We start from the raw sequence: 26,335 nt of genomic DNA on the forward strand, positions 1-26,335 counted from the left end.
GAGTCATCAAACTTGACATGTAGCTTCTAGTTTAAACTCATTTCATATTCTTTCTAATTCGTCGAGCTAATGATCAGATTTTAACAATTAGTTTGAAGTTCTAAAGCTGCGCAAGACTCTGTTCCCAGCATGATTTAGAATCTGGCTACTTTTAAAACTATAGCATATAGATTTTAAAAGACGATCTATGAGAATACAACAAATAAAATTAGATGGGAGCTGTCTTTGGTACATAGGACAGACAGCCTTGCCTTAAGAAAAAAAGATCCATTTTAATTAGCAGACAGTTAAATATTATGTAAATTTACTTGCCATGAATTAATATACAATATTAAATATATGTTTAAGGTGAACGACCAGTTGAAAAATCCAGCCGGATGAGTCAGCGATATTATCAAATGTTGGGCACTTAGTCAGCGCCGCCGTCAAAGGTTGTGTATCTTACCAATGCATAAGTCAGCTCATTAGAGGCTTAATATATCAGTCGAGCATGGAACCCATTGACAAAGCTTGCAAACTAGCTTTTATAGATGATATGGGCTTTACCTATATCGCATTGACATGGCGCTGAAGATGGATTGCGGAGCGAACAAAAGCTCCGAAATAAAAGGATTGGCCGCAAATAAAAGAAACAATGTTAAAATTTAATCTTGAATTGCTCAAGTTTAAGTCAATGACCACTTGGGTGCTTAAGTTTATACACATGGATGTACTTATATGGGTAAGTACTTGCTATACCCTTCTACAGGGTATTATAATTTTCTAACAAAGTGTGTAACGCATATATTCTTGATCTGTTTCTATGCGAAATATTTTTTTGTTGGCCAGATCGAACGGATCGGCACACTATATCATAAAGCTGAAACAATCGGCCAATAATAAAGTTCTTCTAAGTATTAAAAACTTTTTTTGTCATGATATCTTAACCAAATTTGGAATAAGCATATTGCTTCTCAAATATGGGCAAAATCTTATTCGAACTCTACCTGTATAGAAAACTTTATAGAAAGGTAAAAAAATGCGACAGGTGTGTTTATTAAAATTTTTTGAGCAAGCTTGGAATTTCATATTATATCATATGGTTCGTATACGAATCGGTCGTAAGCAAAAACCTTTAAAGGGTATTTAATTATCGGCGCGCCGAAGATTGCCGCTCTCTCTCTAGTTCTAAGACAAATAGTATCACATTATACTACTAAACAAGTGTATAAATGTATTTACCTATAAATGGGAAACAGCCCAAACAGAGTTAATAAATTTACCTTGAGTATGCCTATTGACAAGCTTTAATCTAATCTATGGCTAATGTTAATCTACAAAAGCGACAACGGGTACGTTGTTATAATGCAAGTATTCGCATGTAAATGCTATAATTGTTGTATTATGAATCTATACTATAATATTTCTTGTGTCTCTTAAAAACTTAAAAGCAACGCATCTTTTTTGTCCAACAGGCTGTCCGACTGTCTGATTACACGATTGTCCGACGCGAACTAGCTGAATGGCTAGCAGGTAATTGTTCCAAGTGGGAGTTCGTATCACAAAGAAACGAAAATAAAAAAAAAAAGAAAACGTTATGGATTTCGTTTAAATAGGAAAATGTATGCCGAATTTCAGTCGGTATTTAGCATGGAAAGATAACGCTCGTGTTCTGCCTATAATCCATAAAAGTAAAAAGTCGAACGTATGGAATTCAGGAAAGTGCCAGCTAAACACTTTCACATCTCACAATGAAGAGCTTCAGTGCTAAAGAAAAAGAACCCCTACGCATATCGATTGGTAATGGCGATCTGCGAAAGAACCCGCCGCTCAACCGGGTCACAACGACCAAGTACACCTGGCTGACCTTTATCCCACTGAACTTTTACGAGCAGTTTCGACGGGCCGTATACTTTTACTTCCTGCTGATCACGATTGTATCATTTTTCGTTAGTATGTCAGACCAATCGTGCATCTGGGAAATGATCATAAAAATATATATTTTAATTAACACGCAGATGATACTATATCTCCCTTAACATCACTGCTGCCCCTGCTCTTCGTCATGATTGTGACCGCACTGAAGGAGGGTCTGGAGGATTATTCCCGGTCGAAAAATGATAAAATTGTGAACACAACTAAAGGTTTGCCAATTTAATCCCCCAATTTCTAAAGGATTTACATTTAACTACGATTTCTTCTCATTCATCAGTTTCCGTTATGCGCAATGGCAAGGAACATCGAATCGATTCGGAATTCATAGTGCCGGGAGATCTTGTGGTAGCAACTAGTGCCAGCTATGTGCCATGCGACATGATATTACTTCACTCGTCGGGATCAGAGAACATGTGCTTTGTGAACACGGCCAACTTGGACGGCGAGACCAATCTGAAACCGATATTCGGACCACCCAACTACACTTACGATCTGGCCGAGCACAGTAGGCGCTTCGGTTGCATCGTTTGCGAACCATCGACGCCCGACCTCTACAGCTTCAATGGACGCCTCGAAGTGGAAGTCACAGCCGAGGCAGAGGTCAGCCCGGAGCCAATACCACTGGGAATCGAGAACCTGTTATTGCGTGGTGTGCGCATCAGGGGCCAGGAGCGAGTGGTGGGCTGTGCCATTTACACGGGCATGACCACAAAACTCCAGCTAAACAGCCGGTATACGGGCAACAAATCGGCGTCCAGCGAAAAATACATAAACAAATTCATCATTGCGCTCATTGTGGGAATGGTAGTTGTTGTCTTTATACTCTACCTGATCGAACGGTAAGTATACACAGAGATTCAGAAACTAAACTAAGATCCGTTTTATCATGTTCTTTGCAAAGCTCATGTTAATTGATCCTCCTGTCAAAAAACTATAAACCTATAGGCGGACGGAATGTCAACTTTGTGGCAGCCCCGAGAGTAAATTTTGACAGAAATATGGTCCAACTATTATTTTAATTATCAGACCTAGATTTGACAACATGTGAAAGTAGATGATAACTTTGACAAGTTACATTTTAGCTAAAAACGTATTTTCAATGCTTTATATTATGTGAAGTTAGCCCGGGCATACCCGGGTAATATCAGCTATGTTTCATTTTTTCCGTCTTTGCATTACTTTCAGGCAAAAGGCGGCCAACGTTTATCCGGCTATACACTACTTGGGACCGCCCCCAGACTACAATGCGATTTTACAAATCTTTGAGGACTTTTTATCATTTCTGATTTTGTTTAACTACATGGTGCCGATTTCAATGTATATGAATATTGAATTGTATCGTGTTTTTGGTGCTCTATTTATGAGATCCGATCTGAGTTTGTACGATGAAGAGACCGATGAACCCTGTGGAGTAAATGCATCGAACTTGAATGAAGACTTAGGCCAAATCAACATTCTGTTTTCGGACAAAACTGGAACACTAACCAAAAATCAAATGATCTTCCTTAAATGCTACGTTGGGGGACGCAACTACCATTTACAAAACACCCAATTGTACAGCCCCGATACAGATGAAAGCCACGAGCTGGGCACAATGGATGTAAGTAGTCTTGAATCCTGATCCTATGTCCAATCTAATGCCGATCTGTTGCAATTCGCAGGCCGAGGTGATGAACTTTTTTGAGGCCTTGTCCTTGTGCCATACAGTGGAGGTTATGGCAAGCTGTGATGAAAAATCCGCCGAAGCTCAATCGGAGTACGATAATCTGATAGCGACTGACATTTGTGACAGATACCAGGCATCCAGTCCAGATGAAAAGGCCATACTTGAGGGCTGCGCCAAATTGGGTCTCATTTTTAAAGGTACTGACAATAATAGGATGCACCTCAGCCGTATCTTTGGAGGCCGAATTGCTGGCGACTTACAATACGAACGCCTGCATGTACTCGAGTTTAGCTCGGAGAGAAAACGCATGAGCGTTATCGTTCGGGATGAGAGCGGTCAGATCTGGCTTTATAGCAAGGGCGCTGAAGCTGCTATTCTGCCACGCTGCAAGCAAACATCTCCGACTGCTGAGACGGATGTGCAAATAACGGAATATGCCAAGGAGGGTCTACGTACCCTTGCTGTTGCAAGCCGAACCCTAACTGAAGAGGAATATGCCACATTTCTCGCATCATGCAAAAATGCCAATATTCAACTCAGCGATCGAAAGGAGCTCATCGAAGAGTGTTACGAGAGCATTGAAGTTGGTAAGATTCTAATAATCTACAAAATTTTTGAAATTTTGGTATAAATTCTGCTCAGTGAAATATATACAAAATATAATTATTTGCTATGAAATTCCGGTGCAGCATAAATTAAGTTCAGATTTAGATATATTTTCAAATGAAGTTCAATACATCGAATATTATTTTAAAGTATATTAAAGTACAGACAAATATAATAAATTCAGAGTTTTAATTTGATTTATAATAAACTCAATCAAAATATAATTACATATATTAATTCTTTGGAAAGATGTTGAATCGATTATTAAATATTTAGACAACATTTCTAAACAGTGATTCATAATTTCAATAAATCCTTAAGTTTATGAGAAATATCTTAAACAAATAATAATACATATTCAACTGATAGTTATTAAAACGTAGTGTGAGATTTCTAAGAATTCTAATGGATTGTCATTCCAGAGCTTGACCTGCTGGGTGCTACGGCTTTGGAGGACGCACTCCAGGACGATGTGGACAAAACGCTTATTGCATTACAGGAAGCTGGCCTAAAGATATGGATACTAACGGGCGACAAGGTGGAAACTGCATTATCCATTGGCATGGCCTGCAAGCACATACCGCAAGTAGCTGAGGTACATTTTCTTATCAACATTACCGAACCGGAAGAGCTTCGAAAGCGCTTGAATCAGCTCGAACTGGGCATCGCATCAAATACATCGACTCCCACTTGCCTGGTAATCGATGGTATTACTGTGTCCGCGCTTTTAAGCCATCTGCCCGACCAATTTGCTGAAGTGGCACTCAAATGCAAGGCTGTGCTCTGCTGTCGCCTGAGTCCACTTCAAAAGAGCGAAATAGTTATGCTTATCAAGAAGTCGGGCAAACATATCACAGCAGCCATCGGTGATGGTGCCAATGATGTGTCCATGATCCAGGAGGCGCACATTGGCATTGGCATTTCCGGTGTGGAGGGCAAACAGGCAGCCCGTAGCGCTGATTATTCCATTGCCAAATTTAATATGCTGCAACGCCTGTTGCTGGTCCATGGCCATTATAATACCGAGCGACTGGCATTTATGGTGCTCTTCTATTGCTATAAAAACATTATTATCACTGGATGCATGGCGCTCTTTCAAGTATATGACTTATATTCGGCTACATCCGTCTATAACGAGCTGTACCTATGGCTGTTCGATATTATTTACATATCTTTCAGTTTCACGTATCTGGCCATGTCCGACAAGCATTATAGTGAGAACACCTTGTTAAGGTGAGCTTAGACAACTTAATAAGGATAACATATATTTTTAAATCAATATAATTCTGATTTCAGATTCCCAACCCTATACAAAGCAATTTCGCACAATAAGCTAAGCTCATGGAAAACATTTACGATATGGATTTTAAATGGTATCGTTCAGACTTTCATTATATTTTATTTTGCGTACGCCGTGCTCAATGAAAATAATGTCGTCTTCAATGAGGGACAAACTGCAGATTTTTCAACATTTGGAACTATGCTCATAATGGTACTCGTGATTGTGGGAAACCTGAAGGTACTCTTAGTTTCACACTACATGAGTTATCTCAACTTTGCCTTTATTATTGCATCAATATTTGCATTTATGTTAAGCACTTACCTTTACAATTTGGACAGTAGCAGTACTCTCTATCACGTCTACAATATGTTCTTGAGCTCGCTTCCCATGTGGCTCTATATTATTATATGTACAGTGGCATGTTTGCTTCCCGACTTTGTAATGAAAGCTGTTAACGATATGTTTTTAGACCCACCAGAGCCGAAAGAAATCATTAATCCTAGATCGTAACTGTCTGAAAAGAAAACTCCCCTGATATTTTTATTATTCTTCATATATTATTGCACAATAAATATATTATTTTAGTCTTTAATAAAACAAATCGTTTATGCTAATATACCATGAGTAAAATTAATGGAAATAATTTGTATTTCACTTTTAAATCAAACCGACTGTTATCTGTTAACAAATATTTCGATCAATCGAAGCAACTGCTTTTCGATACTCCTCGATAGCCAAGTGCCAGGGCTGCACACATTTCAATAAGTACAGCTGTGCAATGAAAAATAAATGCCAATTATTAGCTTGCTTGGTTGGCAGTCCGCTAAGGGATGCAAACGCTTATCGATTATTCAGAATTGGCCACATCGTATCGAATGTTTTATTAAGATATTATTTGTTATATAAAAGCTCAAAATTCAGCTGATTGATTGTATGTATTTTTGTTCTTGCTTTTTTCTCTAAGTTTAGAAACAGAAAAACTCAGCGTATACCCTAAGAAAGCAGTTGCTTGGAAATTATCGAATATTTCCCCGTGGTTATCGATAATGACGATGCATCGATATTTTTGTTAACATGCCTAATGCAAATAAAATACAATAATAATAAGATAAAAAGTTTTTAATTAGTGAATATAGTGTAAAAATGGAAGTGGAATACGATGATTCCGGCTGGCAGGGCCGTACAAAACAACAGTCGACTACCGAGGTAAACATCAAATTTGACGTTTATGTCAACGCCAAGCCAACCACGAATCAAAACAAAAAACTTGTTTATTCTTATACACTTGTTTCTAAATAAAGGAACTTCACGAAGATAATCCACAAAAAACGATACAAGAATGTTTAGAAAAATTTCTAACGCCCGACTACATAATGGAGCCTGGGATTTTTACACAGCTCAAACGCTACTTCCAATCCGGCGGGTCTCCAGAAGAAGTGATTTCAATGTTATCTGAAAACTATAAAGCGGTGGCCCAGATGGCAAATCTGCTGGCCGAGTGGTTAATTCTAGCTGGTGTGAAGGTAACAGAGGTCCAGGCGATGGTAGAGAACCATTTAAAGGAAATGATTCTAAAGTCGTTTGATCCGAAAAAAGCGGATACAATATTCACCGAGGAGGGTGAGACACCGGACTGGCTAACAGAAATGATCGATCATTATACGTGGCGATCTTTAATATATCGACTAGCTGAAGAATATCCGGATTGTCTGATGCTCAACTTTACAATTAAGTTGATATCAGATGCCGGATTCCAAAGTGAAATCACGTCTATCTCTACGGCCGCCCAACAAATTGAAGTGTTTTCCCGCGTTCTCAAAACATCAATTGTTAAATTTCTGAATAATCCCGATGATGTGCACGGCGCCATTCAGGAGTGTGCCCGGATGGTGTGCCACGGCCAGCACACGTACGTCTACTCGCAGGTGTTGATACAAGTGCTCAGTCAGGAACAGAAAGGTGGCTTCAATATGAAGCGGTTATCCCAGGAAATCATTAAATACGCCTTACAAAAGTACATTTGATTCACTTATACTTGCCACCTTCCTGGTTACTACTACTAATTTTGTTCTCTTTGTTTCCTTTAATTTGATTCAGCAATCAGAATGTGACGCCTATAACAATGGCTCTGAATGGCTCGGCGGTATATCCGCAGGCGTGTCAGGCGCTTACCTCGATGTTAACCCGCAATACCCTAAATCCAGCGGATATAACCGTTCTGTTTCGTAACTATTCGGGCTCTGATCCGCCACCGATAGACCTTATACGGAATCCACAGTTTTTGGAGCTATTGGTTGATGCGCTTTTTCGTTCTGGTGTCAAAATCAATCCGGAACATAAGCCCAAATACGTTTTCCTGCTGGCCTATGCGTCGTCTGTTATTGACCACCCCGCAAAGAAGAGGCCCTTGACAGAAAGAACACTAAATAAAGACGAACTGAAGAGCACCATCCAGGCTATTGAAAAGGCGCACGCTATTTGCAATGTAGACCAGGGCTCCACTGAGCTTATAGCCGAGCTGCAGACTCTCTACAATTGCATAAAGTAAGTATTTTAATCGTAATACTGACCATATGTAGCTTATTCTCGCGCTTTTTGTCCGTATAGGTATCCAGTTGTCGGTGTTGGGGTAATCCGATGGATAGAAAATGTTGTAATGGAACCATCCTACTTTAAACTATCTACGGACAGCTGTCCCACACATTTGGCAGTGCTCGATGAAGTAGCTGGGGTGCATCCAACATTGCAGCAGCAAATACTTTTTTTACTTATCCGTTTATTCGAATCCAAGCAGGATGAATTGGAGATACTTGTGCAACTTGAAATGAAAAAGATGATTCTAGATCGTATGGTTAATCTGCTGACACGCGGCTGCGTTGTTCCAGTGCTGCGATACATCAAGCAATGCTGTGCAATCGAGGACACGGACATTTCGTTGATTCGGTACTTTGTTACCGAAGTGCTTGAAACAATAACACATCCCTACTCGGCAGAATTTGTGCAACTCTTTCTGCCGATGGTTGAAAATGAGGAGATCACTGGCACAATGCGCGGCGAGGGCGACAATGATCCCGTCTCGGAATTCATTGGTATGCCTCCAAGATACAAAGTCGCATTTTTGATTAATCTTAACCACATTTTACCTCTTGTTTCAGTTCACTGTAAGGCGCATTATACCACTGTATAGAAGACAATTTTTTATCGATTTAAGTACAAAATTTTTTTACTATAAGCCCACATTCATGTATGTAAATCAGTAAAAGTCCAGTTTTCAATTTTCATATTTTTATTATACAGATGATATTTGTTGTTGTCTTACTCTTCGCACTTCCCTCGATTTCGTCCCCTCTCACTCGGATCGATATTTGTATATATGTAAAAGGGTAAAAAACGTTTGACAAATTCAAATCACATAGATTTATTTCAACCAATGATCATTAGTATCTCATACAAAGGCGTTCAATTGTATGAAAGCGTGTTTACATATAAATATACACTAAATAGTCCGATTATTGTATATATACTCGTCTGTGATGAACTCTTTAAAAGTATGACTTCCAGAGATATACTCCCAAACAAATGTAATATTTAACAAAATTTCATTTTTCAAAAAATGACTTAAATATTTACATCTAGCGGGTTTGAAAAAAAAATAGAACATGCCACGCCTATGACTTTTAGATACTTTGTTTACAAATATGAATTAGCTTCGACATGCCGAAGACTGTGCTACAAACCCTCAGCAATTGCCCAGATATCATTATACTGCAGACACAAATCGTACATTTATTAGTCGTCGTCCTACTCTGAGTTTTTCAGTCGTCATTAGAAACAAAAAAAAATTAGGTTTACGTAGTTTGATAGTCCCTAAATATACTACAAATTTAAAAACAGAACTAAAAATATAAATGGAAAATCAGAGTCAAAGATGAGCAGACACACCCACTTGTTGCTTATCATTGAATTTGATTTTGTACATCGAATCTTGTATAAATACAGATATCAGTACATATTTTACTTATGGGTCAATTTAATAATGTTCGTTCGATATTAATAAATTGTAGCTTTGGTTGGCAGCGTTTAAAAATTTTGAGCTAATTTACAAATGGTTCAATTGCTTTTCTTAACGTCTTTACTATCGCCATCCTTGGCCTGGCCACGTCCCAAAATCTTGGCCAAACTATCCCAAATACCACCAAAGAAGATTGCACAGCACAGATTTTCCAATGGAAGGAAGGGATCATGAATGCCCAACAAGATGGATGACAACTTAAAGTACACCAAGAATATAACAATGCCAAAGTAAACTAAGGCGTGTGGCGCTGAGATCCAATCGGTCTTTTTGTCCAGCACGAAGATAATGGAGGCTAGCAACGATGCTTTCGTATAGCTGAAACAAACCAAAGTATTCTATCATAAAAACGGGGAGAGAGAGATAAATTATTAGCTTACAATGATGGCTGCATGAATTCCATTGCCGTCGGTGTCCATGCGCCTCTAATGAGGCGCTCGATCAACTTAGTGAAACCAGCGCCATTGCCCTTTAGAGTGCCGATTATGATCATGATTATCCACGCGTTTGGATACAATTTGGCAGCATGTCCGACGCCATCATACACTTTCTTTGCACGGTATATTTCCTTCATGGCACTGGCGACAATTTTCACTGGCAGAAATTTAGCCACCTTGTATCCAATATCAAAGGGTGTATAAAATACTATATACCTGCAAAAGCAATTTTCCAATGCTAGTTTATGCATTCACACCATATATAATAGTGTTGAGACTAACCACACAGCTGTGCCCACAAGGAGCTGTCCGGTGTTCTTCAATGGAGCCAATATGGGCTCCCCCAGTAATCCATTGGCCACCATGCCACCCGCGAATATCACCAGCATTGTGGATAGCCAACAAGCCAGTGGATGCTTCCTGGAGAAGGCCTGAGCGTTGGCGCCTAAATCCTCGCGCACGGCCAGCGCGGCAAGTAAACTGTGCGCGATATCAAAGAACGGAAACATTTTTAGCTTGATGACCTGATTGGCCACATCCAAAAACGCTTCCGGGTCCATGATCACAGCTGATCTTGTATCCTGCCTTCACGGATGATATTCTGAAAGTGCAAATTGTGCAATAATATAATAGCAGTTGAGGTTTTGAGTGAAATCTTAATGCATATGGCCTAAGTGTACATAGCTCGTGGAGTACACAAATTCCTAAAATGGGGACATTCTCTAAAAAATGCAAATATAATTACATAGACACGAATAATAGTATTTATTATTTGTTGGCTTTCAAATGGTATTTTTTTTTTTTGACTCACAACTGCAATAATTATTCAACTTTTTGGTTTTACAAACGTTATATAATTATAGACAAATTTAAGCAATAACTTGCAAAATTTGTACAAAAATAATTTTTGAATTGGTATGAAACATTTGCGGTAAAAATGATGCCTATGTAAGCAGATATAGAACCATATGTATATTATCTAAATATGTGTACATACACATATCTCAAATGCACTTGTTCTGATTTCTTACACTTTTTTATTGCAGATTCAATTGAAGCTCTTTGAACCCGCAGTCGTACCGAGATGTAGAAGTTGTCGAATTGTATGTTAATGTCGAAAAACATAAAAACAAATTCTAAGTCTAAATAAAAATGTCGCTGCTTTGCCAGAGCTCCAAAAATAAATTTCGCTGATGAATCGGCGAGGGCTGTAAGAGGCGCGCGCACCGGGTCCGTGCCTGCCCGTGCGTCCGTCCACCCATCCTCCCGCTCATCCGTTTCAACGTATTTTCTTGTTTGTGTGCACATGTACACACCGCTAGCTGGCGCCGACTATTTTTGAGCGGCGAAAGTTTGGAGCGATGTGTATATACATATACATATAATTATCTTCGTAACTACAGGAAGCATAAAATATTTCCTTCTACTGTCCACTCGCTTTTCCGGTTGTATCTCCTTTGGCAGATAATTGTATAAACAATTTGGTATTTACCAAAACTTGCAGGCAATATTCGCACTATGTATATATATATATGTGTATATATATATATATATGCAAAAGATACATATACAGCAAGAATAATATAAATAATCTAACAAATTACCTACGTCTACACGCGAACAACGGATTGCTGAGTGCAGCACGAGCACGGGGAGACTGGGCTCGAAGCTGGCCCGTATATTACATGCTCATGTCGTTTCGATAATTCTACGTTGCTCTCAGGAATATGTTATATATTTAGAATCCGTGAGTTTTTGTTCAGAGAAACAAACCACATATTCACATGCATGTGTGCGTAAGTGGCTGATTAGACGGCTAAGAGGACTGCGTCTCATAATTGGAAGTTTTGGTCTACAACTCTTAATGAATGCGTATGTACGTGTATGTATGTAAGCAAAAAGGTGCATGCAAAAATATATATTGATACATATGAATGCATTTCTTTTTTGCATACATATACTTCTTGTGACACGCTAAGGAGATGCTTTCGCCCGGCTCACTCAATAATTACTTATGTATATTATTTTTTAAATCGCAGACAGTGGTCACATTGTTTCTTAGCTACTTTTTATGCTTATCATAAGGCCGATAAGAATTCGAGAAATCGATAGGTTTGCGCTGGACTTAATCGATACATCGATGTCTTAAATATCAAAATTGTTAATGTTTTTTGACATCACTAACTTACTGTATTTTTTGTGTTTTTACAAATTCTAATTAAAACTTTCAATACTTCAGCGAACTCCTTTTTACCAAATCCGTCCAAACAAGACAGAATCTCGGCTTAATTTGTAAACAAATCCACAAACGCTTCACAGAACAATTTTAAATAACCAATATATTTACATATATATATGCATACATATGCATATTGTTTGCACAAAAACTGGTGCACATATAACATTGCCTTTAACAATAATATAAAGGCCCCACGACGAAGAGGTAAGTGCAATATACAGTTCATTTGCCATCGCTACTCGTGTTTACAAAAAAGTATCAAAAGCAAGTTTTGCTTCATTATATTGTTAATTTGCACCAAACAAACATATGTATGTGCGTATGTTTGCATAAAAAGCCATTGACCATGCACGCTCACACACCCCACACGCACGCACGCACAGACACATACGCACTTTTTGTGAATCTTGGCTTATTTGGTAAAACTGATTTGCACAATTTAAAGGTCGCAGCATTTACAAGGGAATTTAGGTGAAGGATAACGTAACGTAATACGGTTCTAATCTGGGATAAAACCCGCAAATTCTGGTATTAAGTAATTTATGCACATAAAGCACATTCAAGCTATCGTATTTGTCAATAACTAAACGTCAACAGTGGCAGATATCGTATCACGCACATGCATGTATGTATGTGTGTGCTTGCACCAACAATATCAACAATTGCAAAAATAGAGAGTTGTAATCACATTACAAAAGCTAAGTGGGAACTGTATCGTACAAAAATATCTAATTGCTTGGATCGTCGGCTTTCAAGTTGCCAAAGGAGCAAGGAGCACGGGCCTAATTTGAATGTACACGCGTGCATGTGAATATTCATTTGTCTGTGTGCTGTTTCTATGTGTGTAATGTTTGAAACGGGGCGTTGATTTTCAGATGGCTTCCAATTCATCTAAGAAAAACAAAACGTCTGGTTTGCGCATATTGTGGATACCAGGACGAAAAAGCCATCCGAAAGGTCGATTGAGTTCTACAAACAAACACATCTCGTATTCGCCCACCCAAAAGAAAAGCGAGGTGTGGAGCTTGGGCGGCAGCAGGGCCCAAAGTGAACTAATTGACTTGTGAGTATATTGCAAATACATATTAAAAACAGCTAACATACCAGATACTTACTATGTAAATAAAAAATATGAGCGACCGCAACATTAAGCACATTCTGTTGACAATCATATATGTAAGCTAACATATAAAAAACATCAGCAGGCCAAGCCAAACTTCAATATTTTAACTGTGTTTTTGTTGTTGTTCTTTTTTTTTTTTGTAGTATATACCAAAAGAAAAGATATATAATATTTAAAAACATTCAAAGCTTCGATGCTGGGGTGAATTGATCATTTATATATAGATATTTGTTATGATTATCACATTGTATTCTTTTAGGCCCTCACCGGAAATCAACGGTGCTTCGACATCATCATTGGCTCTATTGGGCGCCATGTCCTCAACGCTTGTGAAGAGTGTAAAAGGCGATTCCCTGAATCGTAATAACATAACACCAGATGATGCTACGGCTGTCTCAGAATGCGCCACACTGCCAACAACTCCAGTTGCCGCAATATCTCCAAATTTAAATAGTCCACTCTCGGAGCTGGCTCCGTCGACACCCTCAACAACAGCAATGGCATCCCCAATTGTTGTGACAACAGTTGAAATTCTTGATTTAGTAAGTCTGAGAGACATACATATTAGCTAATTCTGAACTCTGATCCTAACAACAGCACAATATTTTAAACCCTGATGATTTGCCGAAGGTGCCATCAATCGGCGAAACAGATTTGTCCACATCGGCTGTCGTATTAAATAGCTCAGCAGGAACAACAGCTTCGATAACCACTAACTCATCTCCATTAGCAAACCGCAAAGCCCACAACCAGGCAGCGGCCAACAACAGTTCGCCACATAAGAGCAGATACAGGAACCACAACAACAATCAGGTCCATGGAATTAAGATCGCGGTGTAACAATAAGACTATAACTTTTGTTCTTTCTTTAAGCAGGATGACATAAACTCCATCGAAAGTATTTCCAGTTTCAATAGAAACCAGGTAAACACAAATTTCGAATGGATAGATGAAATGGTGCAGCAGCGCAACTGTAGTGAACTGATGCACAAAAACAAACGTAAAAAATCAAAAAAAATGATAGATGCCAAGGAATCGGATCAATTGGATGGCCGCAAAATCAAGGAAAAGCAAGGAATGGCACCTTACGAGGACAATGACGAAAAGGTGGTTAAATGTCTCTATTATTCTCTCATGTGCTGCGACTGTACAATATCATAGATATAGATATAGTAATAAAGATTAAAACAAAAAGCGCATATGCACGTACATATGCCAGTGTATGTAGCTTATAAATGTATGCATTTAAAAACAACCTGCTCAAATATTTTGTATGTATGTATGAACTTGTACATTTATACAGAACAGATGATAATTTGCTTAAAAGTCTGTGCATACGTACAAATGCATTGTTCGAAATAACCGTGACCAAGTATTCCATTTAATATTAATATTCAACATTTGAAAATGCAACGAATTTATGCAGCGCACACATTTTGAACATAGCCAATATCGAAATATACTTATAAAATTGAAGTTTTTGAATAGATTTACCCAGACATGCAACAGATATGTATTATATGGCTATTTGATATTTTTATATACACATGTATATTTTCCTGTAAATAAAGTGAAAGAATGTTTTTTCTATTGATACTTTAAATTAATATTCAAAATAAAGTGAATATCATAAGGAATTGTCGCTCATTTGCATTTGCATTTACATACTCTAACATCATACTCTACATACTTATACATATGTACATGCATATACACATACCAAGTTCCTTTCAAAACGGCTCCTGTTGCACAGGATAAGTACAAAAAAAAGAGAAAAAAAAACATATTTTTGTTCAACTTGACATAACATTTTTCATAAAAATTTAATACAAACATTAAATTTACAAATATATATATATAAAAACAATTCACAATCACATATAAATTTTTATCATTTCGGATGTTAAATATTTCGATTGGCTATATTCCTCAAGTAAGGTTAAAATTTACTAGTCCAGAGCAAGAAATTCAGGATCAAAGTTGTTGGTGTTGCTGTTGTTGAAATTGTTGCTATTGGTGCATTCACATTCAATTTATCAATGAATCAGCTTTGAACAATCTTACTATTCATTCGGCTAGTGTTTGCCTGATTCATATACGTGGGACTTCTACATTCGGTGTTTGTGTTTGCATTGCGTTGGGTATCGAATTTTGATTTATTCACACCAGCACCTTTACAATGAAACTCGACCGCATCAATATCATTTGTACTTTTAATAAAAAATTCGTTTCCATTCATTGGACCATTGGGTTCGTAGACGACCTTCTTAATAGCCCTAGCGTGGACATCCAAATCATCATCCGTATTATCTTCCGTATCGTCACCGTCGTCACCCACATTGAATATAAATCTAGCTTCATTGCTCGGATCGCTCTTCCGACCACCTGATCTGCTTATTATTTTCCTGTAGCGAACCGAATTCCTCGATACATGATTACTATTGCGCTGCAAGTGAGTAAAGAACATGGTAAGAGTCAGGTTTGGTTGTACAGAGAGAGGTAGAGGAAATGAAAATTGTTTACCTGTAGAACGGCAAATATTATGGAGAATATCGTTATGATTAACAAACAGATGGCAACCGCAATTGCTGTGATTGCAGTCAGTGGTGAGTCGAGACGCAAGGCAAATGAGCCACTGTTGCCCTCGTCGGTAATTGCTGCTCGATCCATGTTTCTAAAAATACTGTCGGATCCCACCACGGTGCGGCGCTTGCCAGCTGTTGAGACAGTCTTACATTCACCTGAAATGCAAATGTAAGTCCATCTGTTAAAGCAACTGAAACACATTTTATTAATAATGTTTACCTGTGTCCTTGTCGCAATGACAACAGTTCTCAGATCCAGTTTCATTGTCGCCAGAGCTTTTATTCTGACAGCAGGGCACGCATTGGCTATTCAATTGATCCAAATGAAGCGGAGGAGCGCATGCCTTACACGAGTACTGACCGGGGCCAAAGCACGACCGGCACGAATCGTGGCAGCTCTTGCACGTCTGTGTTGTTGTATCATAGTACTGAGAGCTCAGGCATTCCATGCAAAGGCCGCCATCGAGCATAAAGTGTGTGGGGCACGATGAGCATGCCAGTGGGCCAGCACCTAAAATATACATGCATTTTCAATTATAATTCGTTCTTATACATGAACATGGCACAACCAACCGTTGCAGGTCTTGCAATAGTGATGACATTTCTGACAGCCGAAATCCGATTTGTAAAATCCCTCGGGGCATTCCGGATGGCATTCGCCTGCTGCCAACTGCCAGCCAGCCGGACAATGCACGCACTGATTACGACGCGGTCCGCTGCACGTGTGGCAACTGAGATAACACTTGGCACAGATACCGCGATCGCTGTAGTAGCTGCATTTAAGATGGATTACATTTGGTAAATGTTTCACTCATTCTGTTGTAAATTATGCCAGTTACCCATCGGCACACGTTGTGCGACACTCGCCGTTCTGTAGTTCGAGACCCTTGGAACAGTTGCTGCAATTGGTGCGGGATACGCACTGAGTACAAGTATGTAAACATGGCGTACATACGCCTGTTTCCATGTAGAAACCATCTTGGCAGCCACTCACGCAGCTGCTCTGCTCTAGCAAGCGATTCTGATGACAAGACAGACAATTGGAAGACATTGGTCCGTTGCAGGTCTCGCAGGAGTCATGACATGGCTTGCATTTGACCTCACTTTGGCTATAGTACTCCGCTGCATTTAAGAAGGAATAAAAACGGGGTAAGTAACAACTTTACATACTAGTCGAAAAACATTAAACCTACATTCAAAGCAGCTTTCACTGCCGGTTACAATGCATTTGTCCTTCTTGTTGAGCGTCCAGTTGGGTAGACATTCCGTGCAAATGCCATTGCTACTGCACGACTTGCAGCCCTCATGGCAAGGCAGGCACTCCAAGCGCTTTTTATCGGCATAGAAACCATCGGGGCAGTTGTTTAGGCATTTGTTCTGCCAGGCATAGCGGCTGGGGCGGCAAGTAATGCAATTATTTTCGGTAGCTCCGTTGCATGTGGCGCACGAGGAGTGACAGTAGGTGCATCTGCAAGTGATGCAAGAACAAAACAAAATATATATCATAATGCCCAACAGTCGAGACGTGTAGATCTTACTTGTTCTCCTCCGTTTCGTATGTGTCCAAGGGACAAGCTGAATAGCATTTGTTCTCATGCATAACGAGATGATGATCACAGCTAGTGCAGTACTCGGGACGGTCCTGACACGATGCACAGTTCGGCTCACATGGCACACAAGTCCTATTCTTCACATCTATAAAGGAAGCAACAATATTAGCAACTGTCAGCCGTATTCAATGCAGCAGTTGCTGCCGCTCACACCCACCTTCAAAGTAACCGTCGGGACAAACTTGCAGACAAACGGCGAGATCAGTAACATGCAAGTGTGCTGGCGCGCATGTGAGGCAGCTGTCTGGTCCAGCTCCTGCGCACGTTTCGCAGGAATCATGGCATGGCCAGCATATGCCCACTTGATTTGGAAAAGATCGCGGCGGACAACGACTAACGCAGGTGCTGCACATGCAAATTTTAAACGATATCAAGCAATAAGTGGGGGATAAGAAAAAGCTAAATTTTGTAAGCCGAAAATGCAATACCCTATCAGACTTTTTGTGCTGGTGGATAGCCTGGTTAAGAGCTAGGATGCTAAGCATTTGCAAATATCCAAAAATATATAACATTGATGGAAAAGTAAGTATAAATCTTTTTTGAATTTCACAAGTTTAAATCTACACTGACGAGCACCCTCTGCGACCTTCATACAGTCAGACGGAGATGATTAGATCAACTTTGGGCTGATCAAGAATATATATGTATATAGGTCTATAACTTTAAATGTTAATCAATACAATTAAAAAGAGATCTGCAATGGCATTAAGGCTAGGCTGAAAATTTTACTTACTTATCCAAACGATAATGGCTGCATGCCACACACTGTGTGGGCCCACGGCCGTAGCAGCCAAGCGAATCGCACTCGGCATCACAAGAATATAGTATGAGCTTGTTATCTCCATTGGGCAGTGCGTTCGATAGCTGAGCAGCTGTTGCGGTCGACACATTGTGTCCGTCTAACGTTGCCGTTGCCACCTCTGGACTGGAACCGGCGCTACTGAATATGTTTTGGTAGTTGAGATAGCTGGCAAAATTGTCCGTGTTGAAGTTGCCACCTTCGTTGGCCGGCTGGCCGATATTGGAGGCCGATGAGAATATAAATGGATTGTTCGCAATTGGACTGTTGCGTAGTTGCGTATTCAGCAGCTCTGATTTGAGTCGCATAGGTTGCGTCGAGGTGCCATAGAATATCAGCTGCCATTTGGATAGAATGCCTGGCTGATTGACGCGACGACGACCGCCGTTGATCACCTGCAGTGTCCAACGACCCTCGGCCTTTTCGCCCCAGTAGTGTACACTGAGGAACGGCCAGTCATCAAAGTTGGATTTAACAATGTCACGCGGCCGCTCGAAAAGCAACGTACTCGTTGTGCCCATGGGCGAGGTGAGCAAAATACGCAGATTGCCGCGCGGAAAGAAACGTAATGTGATACGGCACTGGACATGTTCCAAATAGCGCACCTCATTAATGGTGCCAGCGCAGCCATTTACGTCCATATGCGTCGCTAGAGTGTAGCCGTAGGCACCCTCGATTTTACGATCCTCGTTGTTCTCCCGTGATTTGCATATGTGCTGCGGCGGCACCGAATTCCACTGTTCCGCAAGGGCAACCATAGCACCCGCATCCATCAAACCGTAACCAAACTTGTGGCTATATTTGCGCTTTACACCGTTTAGCGTCCAGCCGCTCTCCTTTTCGAGTGGCCCCGGTCGCGATGTGTACACCACCAGATATTGCATATCGCGCCATGTTATACCCGGATTGGCCTCAAGCGCCAGGGCGCATATACCGGCCGCTAGCGGCGCTGATGCCGATGTGCCAGTGTGCTCCACCGTGCAAATGTGGTCGGGTCGCAGGCGTCCGTCCATGTCTACCGTGGCCACGCTCTTGTCATGTCCCGGCGTTCCCGAGCTGTACGTTGTGGCCAGCGTAGAGGAACATTCTTCCAAATACCAGGGCTTGAAGCTGAAATATGAAATGTGAATAAGTCAATTATATGCATAGCCATTCCAGCTCGTATGATGAACCCCTTACCCAGCTTGCGTGGCGCTCGATATGGAAAGCGTGAATATGGAATTGGTGTAGCCATCGCAGTTGCACGAGTCGGTATAACGGCCACCGTTGCCCGAGGCCCACACAAAAATTGAGCCCTTGCCTTGACGGCCACTGGTTACGCCATAGATAAAGGCACGACGTGCTAATGGACCGGGCCCATCGACCGTGGAGCCGTCATCCTCTGGGCCCCAAGATGCACTATATATGTCGATATGCGATGGATTCAAACTCAAAGCCTGTGCCTCCACCACATCATTGACTTTACCATCCAACATGCGAACACCTGCAAACCAAGATATTACTGTATCCATATACATACTTATTACATCGACGATGTGCGATTCAGAATGTAAAATTACTTATGTACAAGAACTCTGCCAGTTCTCTTACGACAAAGAACATAGAAGTACACAACTATAACTTAACTATACCCATTATAATATGGTACGAAATATGTTCCCGGTCAGCCGAGTCGATAAAGCGATGTCCGCCTGTTGGTTTCTATGCGAACTAGTCTTTCAGCTTTAAAGACATCTTCACGAAACTTTGCTTTCGACCGTATTTTCTAGCAGGCATCATATGTGTATGTCAGAGCTGGCCTCATCGGACCACTCTTTATCGATTGGTACAAATAAGGCTCATGTTAAGGAACCTTTTTTGCTTTTAAAGATATTTTAGCCATTTAACATTTAGGTGTTCACCATGCTTCCTACATGTGAGCACAAGCTAATTCACAATTCACAATTTGATCACATTTGAGGTTCTACATAAGCCAATCCCAGCCACCTATACATAGACTATATTCCCCATATTCCTGACTGTACTCGTGCTGTCTGTGGTAATGCCAATTGTTGCTAACTATGCTTACCACCAATGCTGGCATTATATGCCACACCCACTCCGCAGTAGTTGTTAAAGGCAACCGCAGCCACTTCTCCAGCGCATCTTGTGCCGTGCTTATTGTCACCGTTGTCCTGCGGCGTTGGATCTGAATCGTTGCCATTAATATCAAAGGAAGCATCTGGATCCTAAGAGATTGATTTAAATTATAAAATAAATTATAATTGTTTAAGTTGGCACATACATAATTTTGAGCTAGGTCAGGATGGTTGGTTTGAATTCCGTCATCTAGAATGGACACGACGACACCTTTGCCAGTATAGCCCTTCTGCCAGGCAGGACCAATATTCATGTCAAGGCCATCCTTAGCTCCGCCATTCTATAAAAGAATTCATCATTAATACATATATAGTTACTTTTAGCTTATTGTTTTCAAAGTGGTTTTCAAGTGGTCAAGTGAAGGACTCAATGATCAATGGATGCGTTTCCTGATTGATCTCGCTTTGGAAAAGACAATGTGTGTATGTGTGTGTAATGCATATGTTCACATCGACTCCCATGCGCTAAATATATTGCATTTGATCAACATTTTAGTTGGACGAAGATTTTCTTTATAAAGTAGTGAAAGTGTCATTAAGTTTCAAGCAAATGACATTGCATTTTTGCATTGGCACATTGACTACTATTCCAAAATGATTCACTTGCAGTCGAGGTTGCCACACCTGGTACAAATGTACCAAACTGGTTCTTCATTTATTTTACAGTACACTGGACCTTTTTCCTCACAAAATGGTACATTTTATGCCCTGAATCCATTGGGATTAAAAGGGTTATAATGATTTTGCGATGTAGGCAGAACGGGACATTTCTGACTCTTCTTCTTGCTCAACACCAAAAGCCGTCCATCTATCCGTAAATATGAACTTTTCGTTCTCGGAGACCATAACAACTGGAGATAAATATTTTCAATGCAAGTCCTCCTTCTGCCCGCGCAGATCTAGTTTGCTTTTACTCATCGATAAATTTCCGCGTTTTCATGAAATCGGTATCAAACTTTGTTTTTTGAGCAAATCTCGGATCTTATAAGAGTTAACGACACAAATTTGGTGCGTAGTCTCTCGTATATACATTTCTGGAATATTTTACTATTTGGATGCTTTATTGCACACATTGGGAACTTGTTTTGTAGTTTTGAACACTTTATAAAGATCGGACAACGTTTGTAGAGAAACAAGCTAGAAATAAGTTCGTAAATGTAACTTGGCGCGGGTTTATTTTTCTCTGGTTTTCAGGAAAGTTTAATGCAAGCATTTTATAGAATTTACTTAGATTTTAAATAAATTGTTATGCAAATATGTATAGTATGGTATACATATAGCAGGGCGTTTTAAGTTTTTGCCAAATGCTTTTTCTAAAATAAGAATTATTTTGCTTTTTGTTTCTTTGATCGAATTTGTTACATTTTCTGGAAATCTTTTGTACAAGACATGTTTGAATTTTTATCAAGTGCAAACAGTACTGGGTAGCCTCACATAGGATATCGATGATGCACATACAGATAAGATGAAAGACGGCATGATTACATACTTTACTCACCAAATACCACTGTTCCTTAAACAACGGATCGGAGAATATGAGGTGCGAGGTGACGTCGCGGTACTCGAGGCGCGGCGAATGGGTTCCCACCAGCGATGATGTTAGCACAGGGTCTGGGGAATATGAAAAATGCGTATTCGTATGCGGATCGATAAGGTAGTCATTAGTCTGGCGCAAAATATTGTACGGACTGTAGGTGGGTATGTCTTGATAGGGGCCATCCCGTTTTCGGCGGATCTTCTCGTGTTGCTGCTGCAGCCATTTAACCTGAAAAGCAAAGCAAACGTCAATCAAGAGGGTCATTAACCAAACATTGAAGGTCAGACACCATAAATCAAGGTGGCCGCTGGCTATCCACTCACCTCGAACTCCGACTTTAAGGCACTGTGATGTTTGCGACTCGAACGAAGCGAACGCTTTGACACACGATGATGCTGAAACAGATAATAGTCGTCAAGGGCGCCAATCTGTGAAAGATAATGTTAACAATGATGAGTGCAAATGCATGTACAACAACTTCATACCAATTAATTATATTGATGTGAATGTTCAAATATTCTTTTTTTTTTTCTTTTAACCCTTGCAGAGGATATTATAATATTGCCACGAAACAACTAAAATGAACTGTCTGCAAAGTAGTCTCCCACTATTAGGACTATCTAGACGACTAAGTATAAACGTACTTGAGTCTGAGTCGGACAGATATATCAAACAGTTGGTTGGGATTTTGTTGGATTTTCAAAATAAGTGGGCCAAACTCACATATAACTCCCCATATGATTAACAACGGACTTCTAAAACATATAGCTTCGATAGGAACTGTCCCCAAATGGTAAAGTCTTCGCATGTTAACTAAAATACACTGTTGTGGGTCTTTGTCAAGAAATATTTCGCACATTGCATGTGTCTGCAAGGGTATTTAATCTTCGGCTTACCGAATTGAACGGTTTCATTCTTTTTTATTTATTATTATTTTGTTGTTTTTGTTATTGTTCATGTACCTGTCCCTTATTGGTGAAGCCGTACTTGCCAGCTATGCTATCTGCCACATATTTGCCAGCAGGTATATGCACGGCAAACTCATTTGTATAGATGGGATCGTCGGGTATGCTATACGCACCAAATATTTCAATATCGTCTAAATGATGCTTCTCAGTCTGTTCAACGTTCTTCTCCGTTTGCTTCTTCGCACTGGCTTTAGTGTTGTTTTTGTTGTTGTTCGAGTTGTTGTTGGTGTTGTTGTTGTGAGTATTACTAGCCTCGGAGTCAGTCTCAGCGATGATCAGGGCTGGGTGTTTACTTTTACGATTCCCAGTTAGTTCTGTTTTACTGTATTGTTGATATTTCGAGTAGTTGTTGATTGGGGAGAATTCACTGGCGCTCTCGTTAATACGGAGTATTCCAGCAGAATGTTGAGTTTTGCTTACGCTTTCGATATTGTTATTATTATAATAATTATTATTAGAATTATTTGTAATATTATTATGAAAAGCAGCACTAGTATTTCTTAGACTTAAAATCGCTAAAACTAATACAAAATATATACAGCTTGTTGCCATTCGATTACATTTGCATAAGTAGATTCTTCTATTGAGTTTTGCATATGGATGGCATCTGCTGGCCGTCCCTTTGCCCGGCTTAACTGTTGGCGTTGACAATTTGCAGCAGGTGATGATAGACGATAGATTTGGGAATGTTGATCTCGATGTTACTGATGATGTATCTGCTTCTGTTTCTGTTTCTGTTTCTGGCAGCAGGTTGTTGTTGTCGTTGGCGCAATCAGTACACGTACGTTCCACAATAAATGGTAATTCGACGGTTCCTTTGCCAATGCCTATATCAAGCATATTTAACTCTGTTCGGCTCTGCTTTTATTTGTATTTGTATGGAGACAGCTCCTCGAATCTCCTGCAGGGCCTTCTTATTCTGTGTGTAGGTGTGTGTGTGTGTCTGTCCTCCAGATATCATGTATCTTCATAGGTATAACTGCGTTTTTGGATTATCTGCATTAATCAATAGAAATATTATTAGTCATCATGTGGTCTGCTTGTTGCATTTTCCATTTAAAGTTAAACGAGCGCACCTTCAACTGACCCCCACCCCCTGATTGAAGATCTTTTTACCGCTTTTAGTTGTTAAAAAAAAATTAAATAAACAACAAAACCAATATCAGTCGCCGGAAACGTGATTCACGCTCCAACACACACAAGCAAACAGTTTTACATAGAGTATCATGGCTTTTGGCCTCTTAGATTTGATTTGTCGAGAACACTTTTTATTTATGTATTTAATTCATCTTAAAGCAGCATTCGTAAACGATTTTGTGTCAATCAATTTAGAATATAATTACAACCAACAATGTATATTAAGAACATATTCAATTCCATTAAGTGATTCCCCAGCTCGTGATCTGTAAATGCATACAGATAAATAACACATACATATGTACGTATACACATATACATGATATGCACATATGATACATACGTACATACATATAAGTGGTGCTTCCCAATTGAAAGCCGTATGTAAACAAGATAAAAAATATTCGAATACGACTTTAACTATTTCGACGAATAATTATATTTATATTATTCATTGTTTGTTTTTCCACCATTTTACAGATAAATTCCCACTTAATGCAATGATGATAATTATATATATATGTATGAATGTAGGTACATTTGTAAATTTTGTATTATTCTTCTTTTATGAAGAAAAAGAGTCTAGTTAAATTCAGGTGCATTACGTACATATAAATGTATATACGATTATACACGTCGAGGCGTGTAATACGTGCTTGATTTATTTCAATTTTAATAAAATACGTTTTTTTATTATTGATTATTTGATTTTGTGGGGTGTCAACATTATGCTTTATACATAAAAAACGCATGCATATATACATGCAGGCACGTCTTAGTGTACATATATATGTACATATTTTATACATGCATTTTGATGTATGGCACTTGAAACAAGTACTTTGTACATACATACATACAAACAATTATGGGAATAAACCATATTACATATTGATTCCGATTCCGGTTTCTATTTCACTGTGCCATTCGTTTATACAACAACAAATCATGAATATATATGTACATGAGTATGTATGCATGTGCTAATAGTTCACATAGTTCACACACGTTCATTTTTGCCAGCACTTAATCACTGATTTTTTTTACTGACATACATACATATATACAGTAAAATATATCGCACTAAAAAATAAAAAAAAAATTAAATGAAGTTGCAATAGCATTATGGATAGATATGTAAGTGTGGGTGAGTAGTCGTGCACAGTGTGTACATACAAACATAGATGAACAACTCCTAATTATATGTATGTATGTAAGCGCGTAATAGTTGGCACTGCATTTGGCTGTATGTATGTATGCAAATGTATTTGCACCATTAAGTATATACACATTTATGTATGTATGTATAGCATACATCGCTTTTTCACAGACATCCGCTTGTGCATACAAACAATGTAGCATAATTGCATTTATACATATCATATATGTATGTTTTATGTTGCAGTCACTTTGTTAAATGTCTTTTTATTTAACCAAATGTAGTTTATCGACACCACTGAAGGAGAACGTGCTTACCATGAGGAACTAACCGAACGGAACGGAACGGAGCGGACCGACCGAACGAACAAACGACGCAACCTCGACTGCGCTCCAGCTTAAACTGAACTTTATTTTGAAGTTAATACATATGTACATCGATACGTTCATGAGTATGAAACGTACCTACATTCGTATAGCGTTGACTATCTCTGCTCACTCGACTTGAGCTAGTGGTAGTACGTTAATATGTATGTATGTATGTACGGCTGTTCGTGCGTTAATACTCATGAAAGCACAGCTTTGAGCTTTCAAAACAAAATAAAATGCAAAACATAACACGCAACCGTGCTGTAACAAAATCCAAACTAATTAGTATTACGTATGTACATATTTTTCAATACATGTACACTTATAGGTATATATGAATGTATGAAGGTATATACTAACAAATTTAAGACATGTTTCGTATGCAGCTCAAAGCCAACTTACCTATACACATGCATATGAAGATGTGCACACATACGTATGCGTATGCCTCTATCTCTCTCAGAGCTGACATTCAAAGAGTTAGCGTCTGCAAAGCAAGGTTTTTTTTTACTGCCCAAACAAGATACACGTTAGCGAATTGTGTTTTTTGTTTGCCAAATGTACACAAATAAATATTAATAACTTTAAACACTTAATTATTTATGGATGTACATTGTACAATCTTAAATAAATTAACATTTAACATTTGTGGGTGTATGAATGCAGTTTTGAGGTGGCGGTGCACAGGGTGACAG

General features: G+C 39.3%; 5 protein-coding genes across 15 annotated transcripts; 3 read left to right on the forward strand and 2 right to left on the reverse strand.

The window, feature by feature from the left end:
• The first annotated feature begins 1,439 nt into the window (after positions 1 to 1,439).
• On the forward strand, positions 1,440 to 6,082 carry LOC135440610 (phospholipid-transporting ATPase IF). The gene is made up of 8 exons (XM_064699877.1): positions 1,440 to 1,512; positions 1,596 to 1,932; positions 1,998 to 2,123; positions 2,192 to 2,753; positions 3,100 to 3,514; positions 3,576 to 4,167; positions 4,609 to 5,419; positions 5,483 to 6,082. The coding sequence occupies exons 2-8, from the start codon at positions 1,731 to 1,733 to the stop codon at positions 5,976 to 5,978; spliced, it is 3,204 nt and encodes a 1,067-aa protein (XP_064555947.1). The 5' UTR covers positions 1,440 to 1,512; positions 1,596 to 1,730; the 3' UTR covers positions 5,979 to 6,082.
• Positions 6,083 to 6,514: 432 nt separating this feature from the next.
• Positions 6,515 to 8,743, forward strand: TH1 (negative elongation factor complex member TH1). Its single transcript, XM_064699753.1, has 5 exons — positions 6,515 to 6,674; positions 6,770 to 7,482; positions 7,566 to 8,012; positions 8,076 to 8,557; positions 8,624 to 8,743. Exons 1-5 carry the CDS (start codon positions 6,612 to 6,614, stop codon positions 8,653 to 8,655), a joined length of 1,737 nt encoding a protein of 578 aa, XP_064555823.1. The 5' UTR covers positions 6,515 to 6,611; the 3' UTR covers positions 8,656 to 8,743.
• A 127-nt stretch (positions 8,744 to 8,870) lies between these two features.
• On the reverse strand, positions 8,871 to 11,837 carry LOC135440534 (trimeric intracellular cation channel type 1B.1). 3 transcript variants are annotated; one of them, XM_064699762.1, is made up of 4 exons: positions 11,586 to 11,837; positions 10,260 to 10,578; positions 9,921 to 10,193; positions 8,871 to 9,858 (listed from the first exon to the last, which is right to left on the reverse strand). In XM_064699762.1, exons 2-4 carry the CDS (start codon positions 10,535 to 10,537, stop codon positions 9,579 to 9,581), a joined length of 831 nt encoding a protein of 276 aa, XP_064555832.1. In that variant the 5' UTR covers positions 10,538 to 10,578; positions 11,586 to 11,837; the 3' UTR covers positions 8,871 to 9,578. The 3 variants fall into 3 exon arrangements, with proteins under 3 accessions (XP_064555832.1, XP_064555829.1, XP_064555831.1); XM_064699759.1 differs by having other exon boundaries at positions 11,582 to 11,836; XM_064699761.1 differs by lacking the exon at positions 11,586 to 11,837 and adding an exon at positions 11,009 to 11,152.
• Positions 11,838 to 12,141: 304 nt separating this feature from the next.
• Positions 12,142 to 14,575, forward strand: LOC135440533 (integrator complex subunit 6 homolog). Of its 5 annotated transcripts, none has more exons than XM_064699754.1 (6): positions 12,142 to 12,420; positions 12,662 to 13,037; positions 13,092 to 13,279; positions 13,599 to 13,881; positions 13,937 to 14,152; positions 14,216 to 14,575. In XM_064699754.1, exons 2-6 carry the CDS (start codon positions 13,008 to 13,010, stop codon positions 14,498 to 14,500), a joined length of 1,002 nt encoding a protein of 333 aa, XP_064555824.1. In that variant the 5' UTR covers positions 12,142 to 12,420; positions 12,662 to 13,007; the 3' UTR covers positions 14,501 to 14,575. The 5 variants fall into 5 exon arrangements, with proteins under 5 accessions (XP_064555824.1, XP_064555825.1, XP_064555826.1 ...); XM_064699755.1 differs by having other exon boundaries at positions 12,669 to 13,037; XM_064699756.1 differs by having other exon boundaries at positions 12,662 to 13,279.
• Positions 14,576 to 15,125: 550 nt separating this feature from the next.
• On the reverse strand, positions 15,126 to 26,156 carry Fur2 (furin-like protease 2). Of its 5 annotated transcripts, none has more exons than XM_064699750.1 (17): positions 25,590 to 25,748; positions 22,971 to 23,972; positions 22,332 to 22,436; positions 22,161 to 22,236; positions 21,970 to 22,082; positions 20,618 to 20,752; positions 20,402 to 20,561; positions 19,513 to 19,816; positions 18,268 to 19,443; positions 17,692 to 17,879; positions 17,463 to 17,619; positions 17,118 to 17,392; positions 16,764 to 17,046; positions 16,498 to 16,697; positions 16,145 to 16,435; positions 15,863 to 16,080; positions 15,126 to 15,785 (listed from the first exon to the last, which is right to left on the reverse strand). In XM_064699750.1, exons 2-17 carry the CDS (start codon positions 23,814 to 23,816, stop codon positions 15,384 to 15,386), a joined length of 4,929 nt encoding a protein of 1,642 aa, XP_064555820.1. In that variant the 5' UTR covers positions 23,817 to 23,972; positions 25,590 to 25,748; the 3' UTR covers positions 15,126 to 15,383. The 5 variants fall into 5 exon arrangements, with proteins under 5 accessions (XP_064555820.1, XP_064555819.1, XP_064555817.1 ...); XM_064699749.1 differs by having other exon boundaries at positions 21,961 to 22,082; XM_064699747.1 differs by lacking the exon at positions 25,590 to 25,748 and adding an exon at positions 26,043 to 26,156 and having other exon boundaries at positions 21,961 to 22,236.
• Positions 26,157 to 26,335: the final 179 nt, after the last annotated feature.

This window comes from Drosophila montana, unplaced genomic scaffold (assembly GCF_035044405.1).
Source record: "Drosophila montana isolate Dmon_TW-CO22-7 unplaced genomic scaffold, ASM3504440v1 contig_1624_1, whole genome shotgun sequence".
Lineage (NCBI taxonomy): Eukaryota > Metazoa > Arthropoda > Insecta > Diptera > Drosophilidae > Drosophila > Drosophila montana.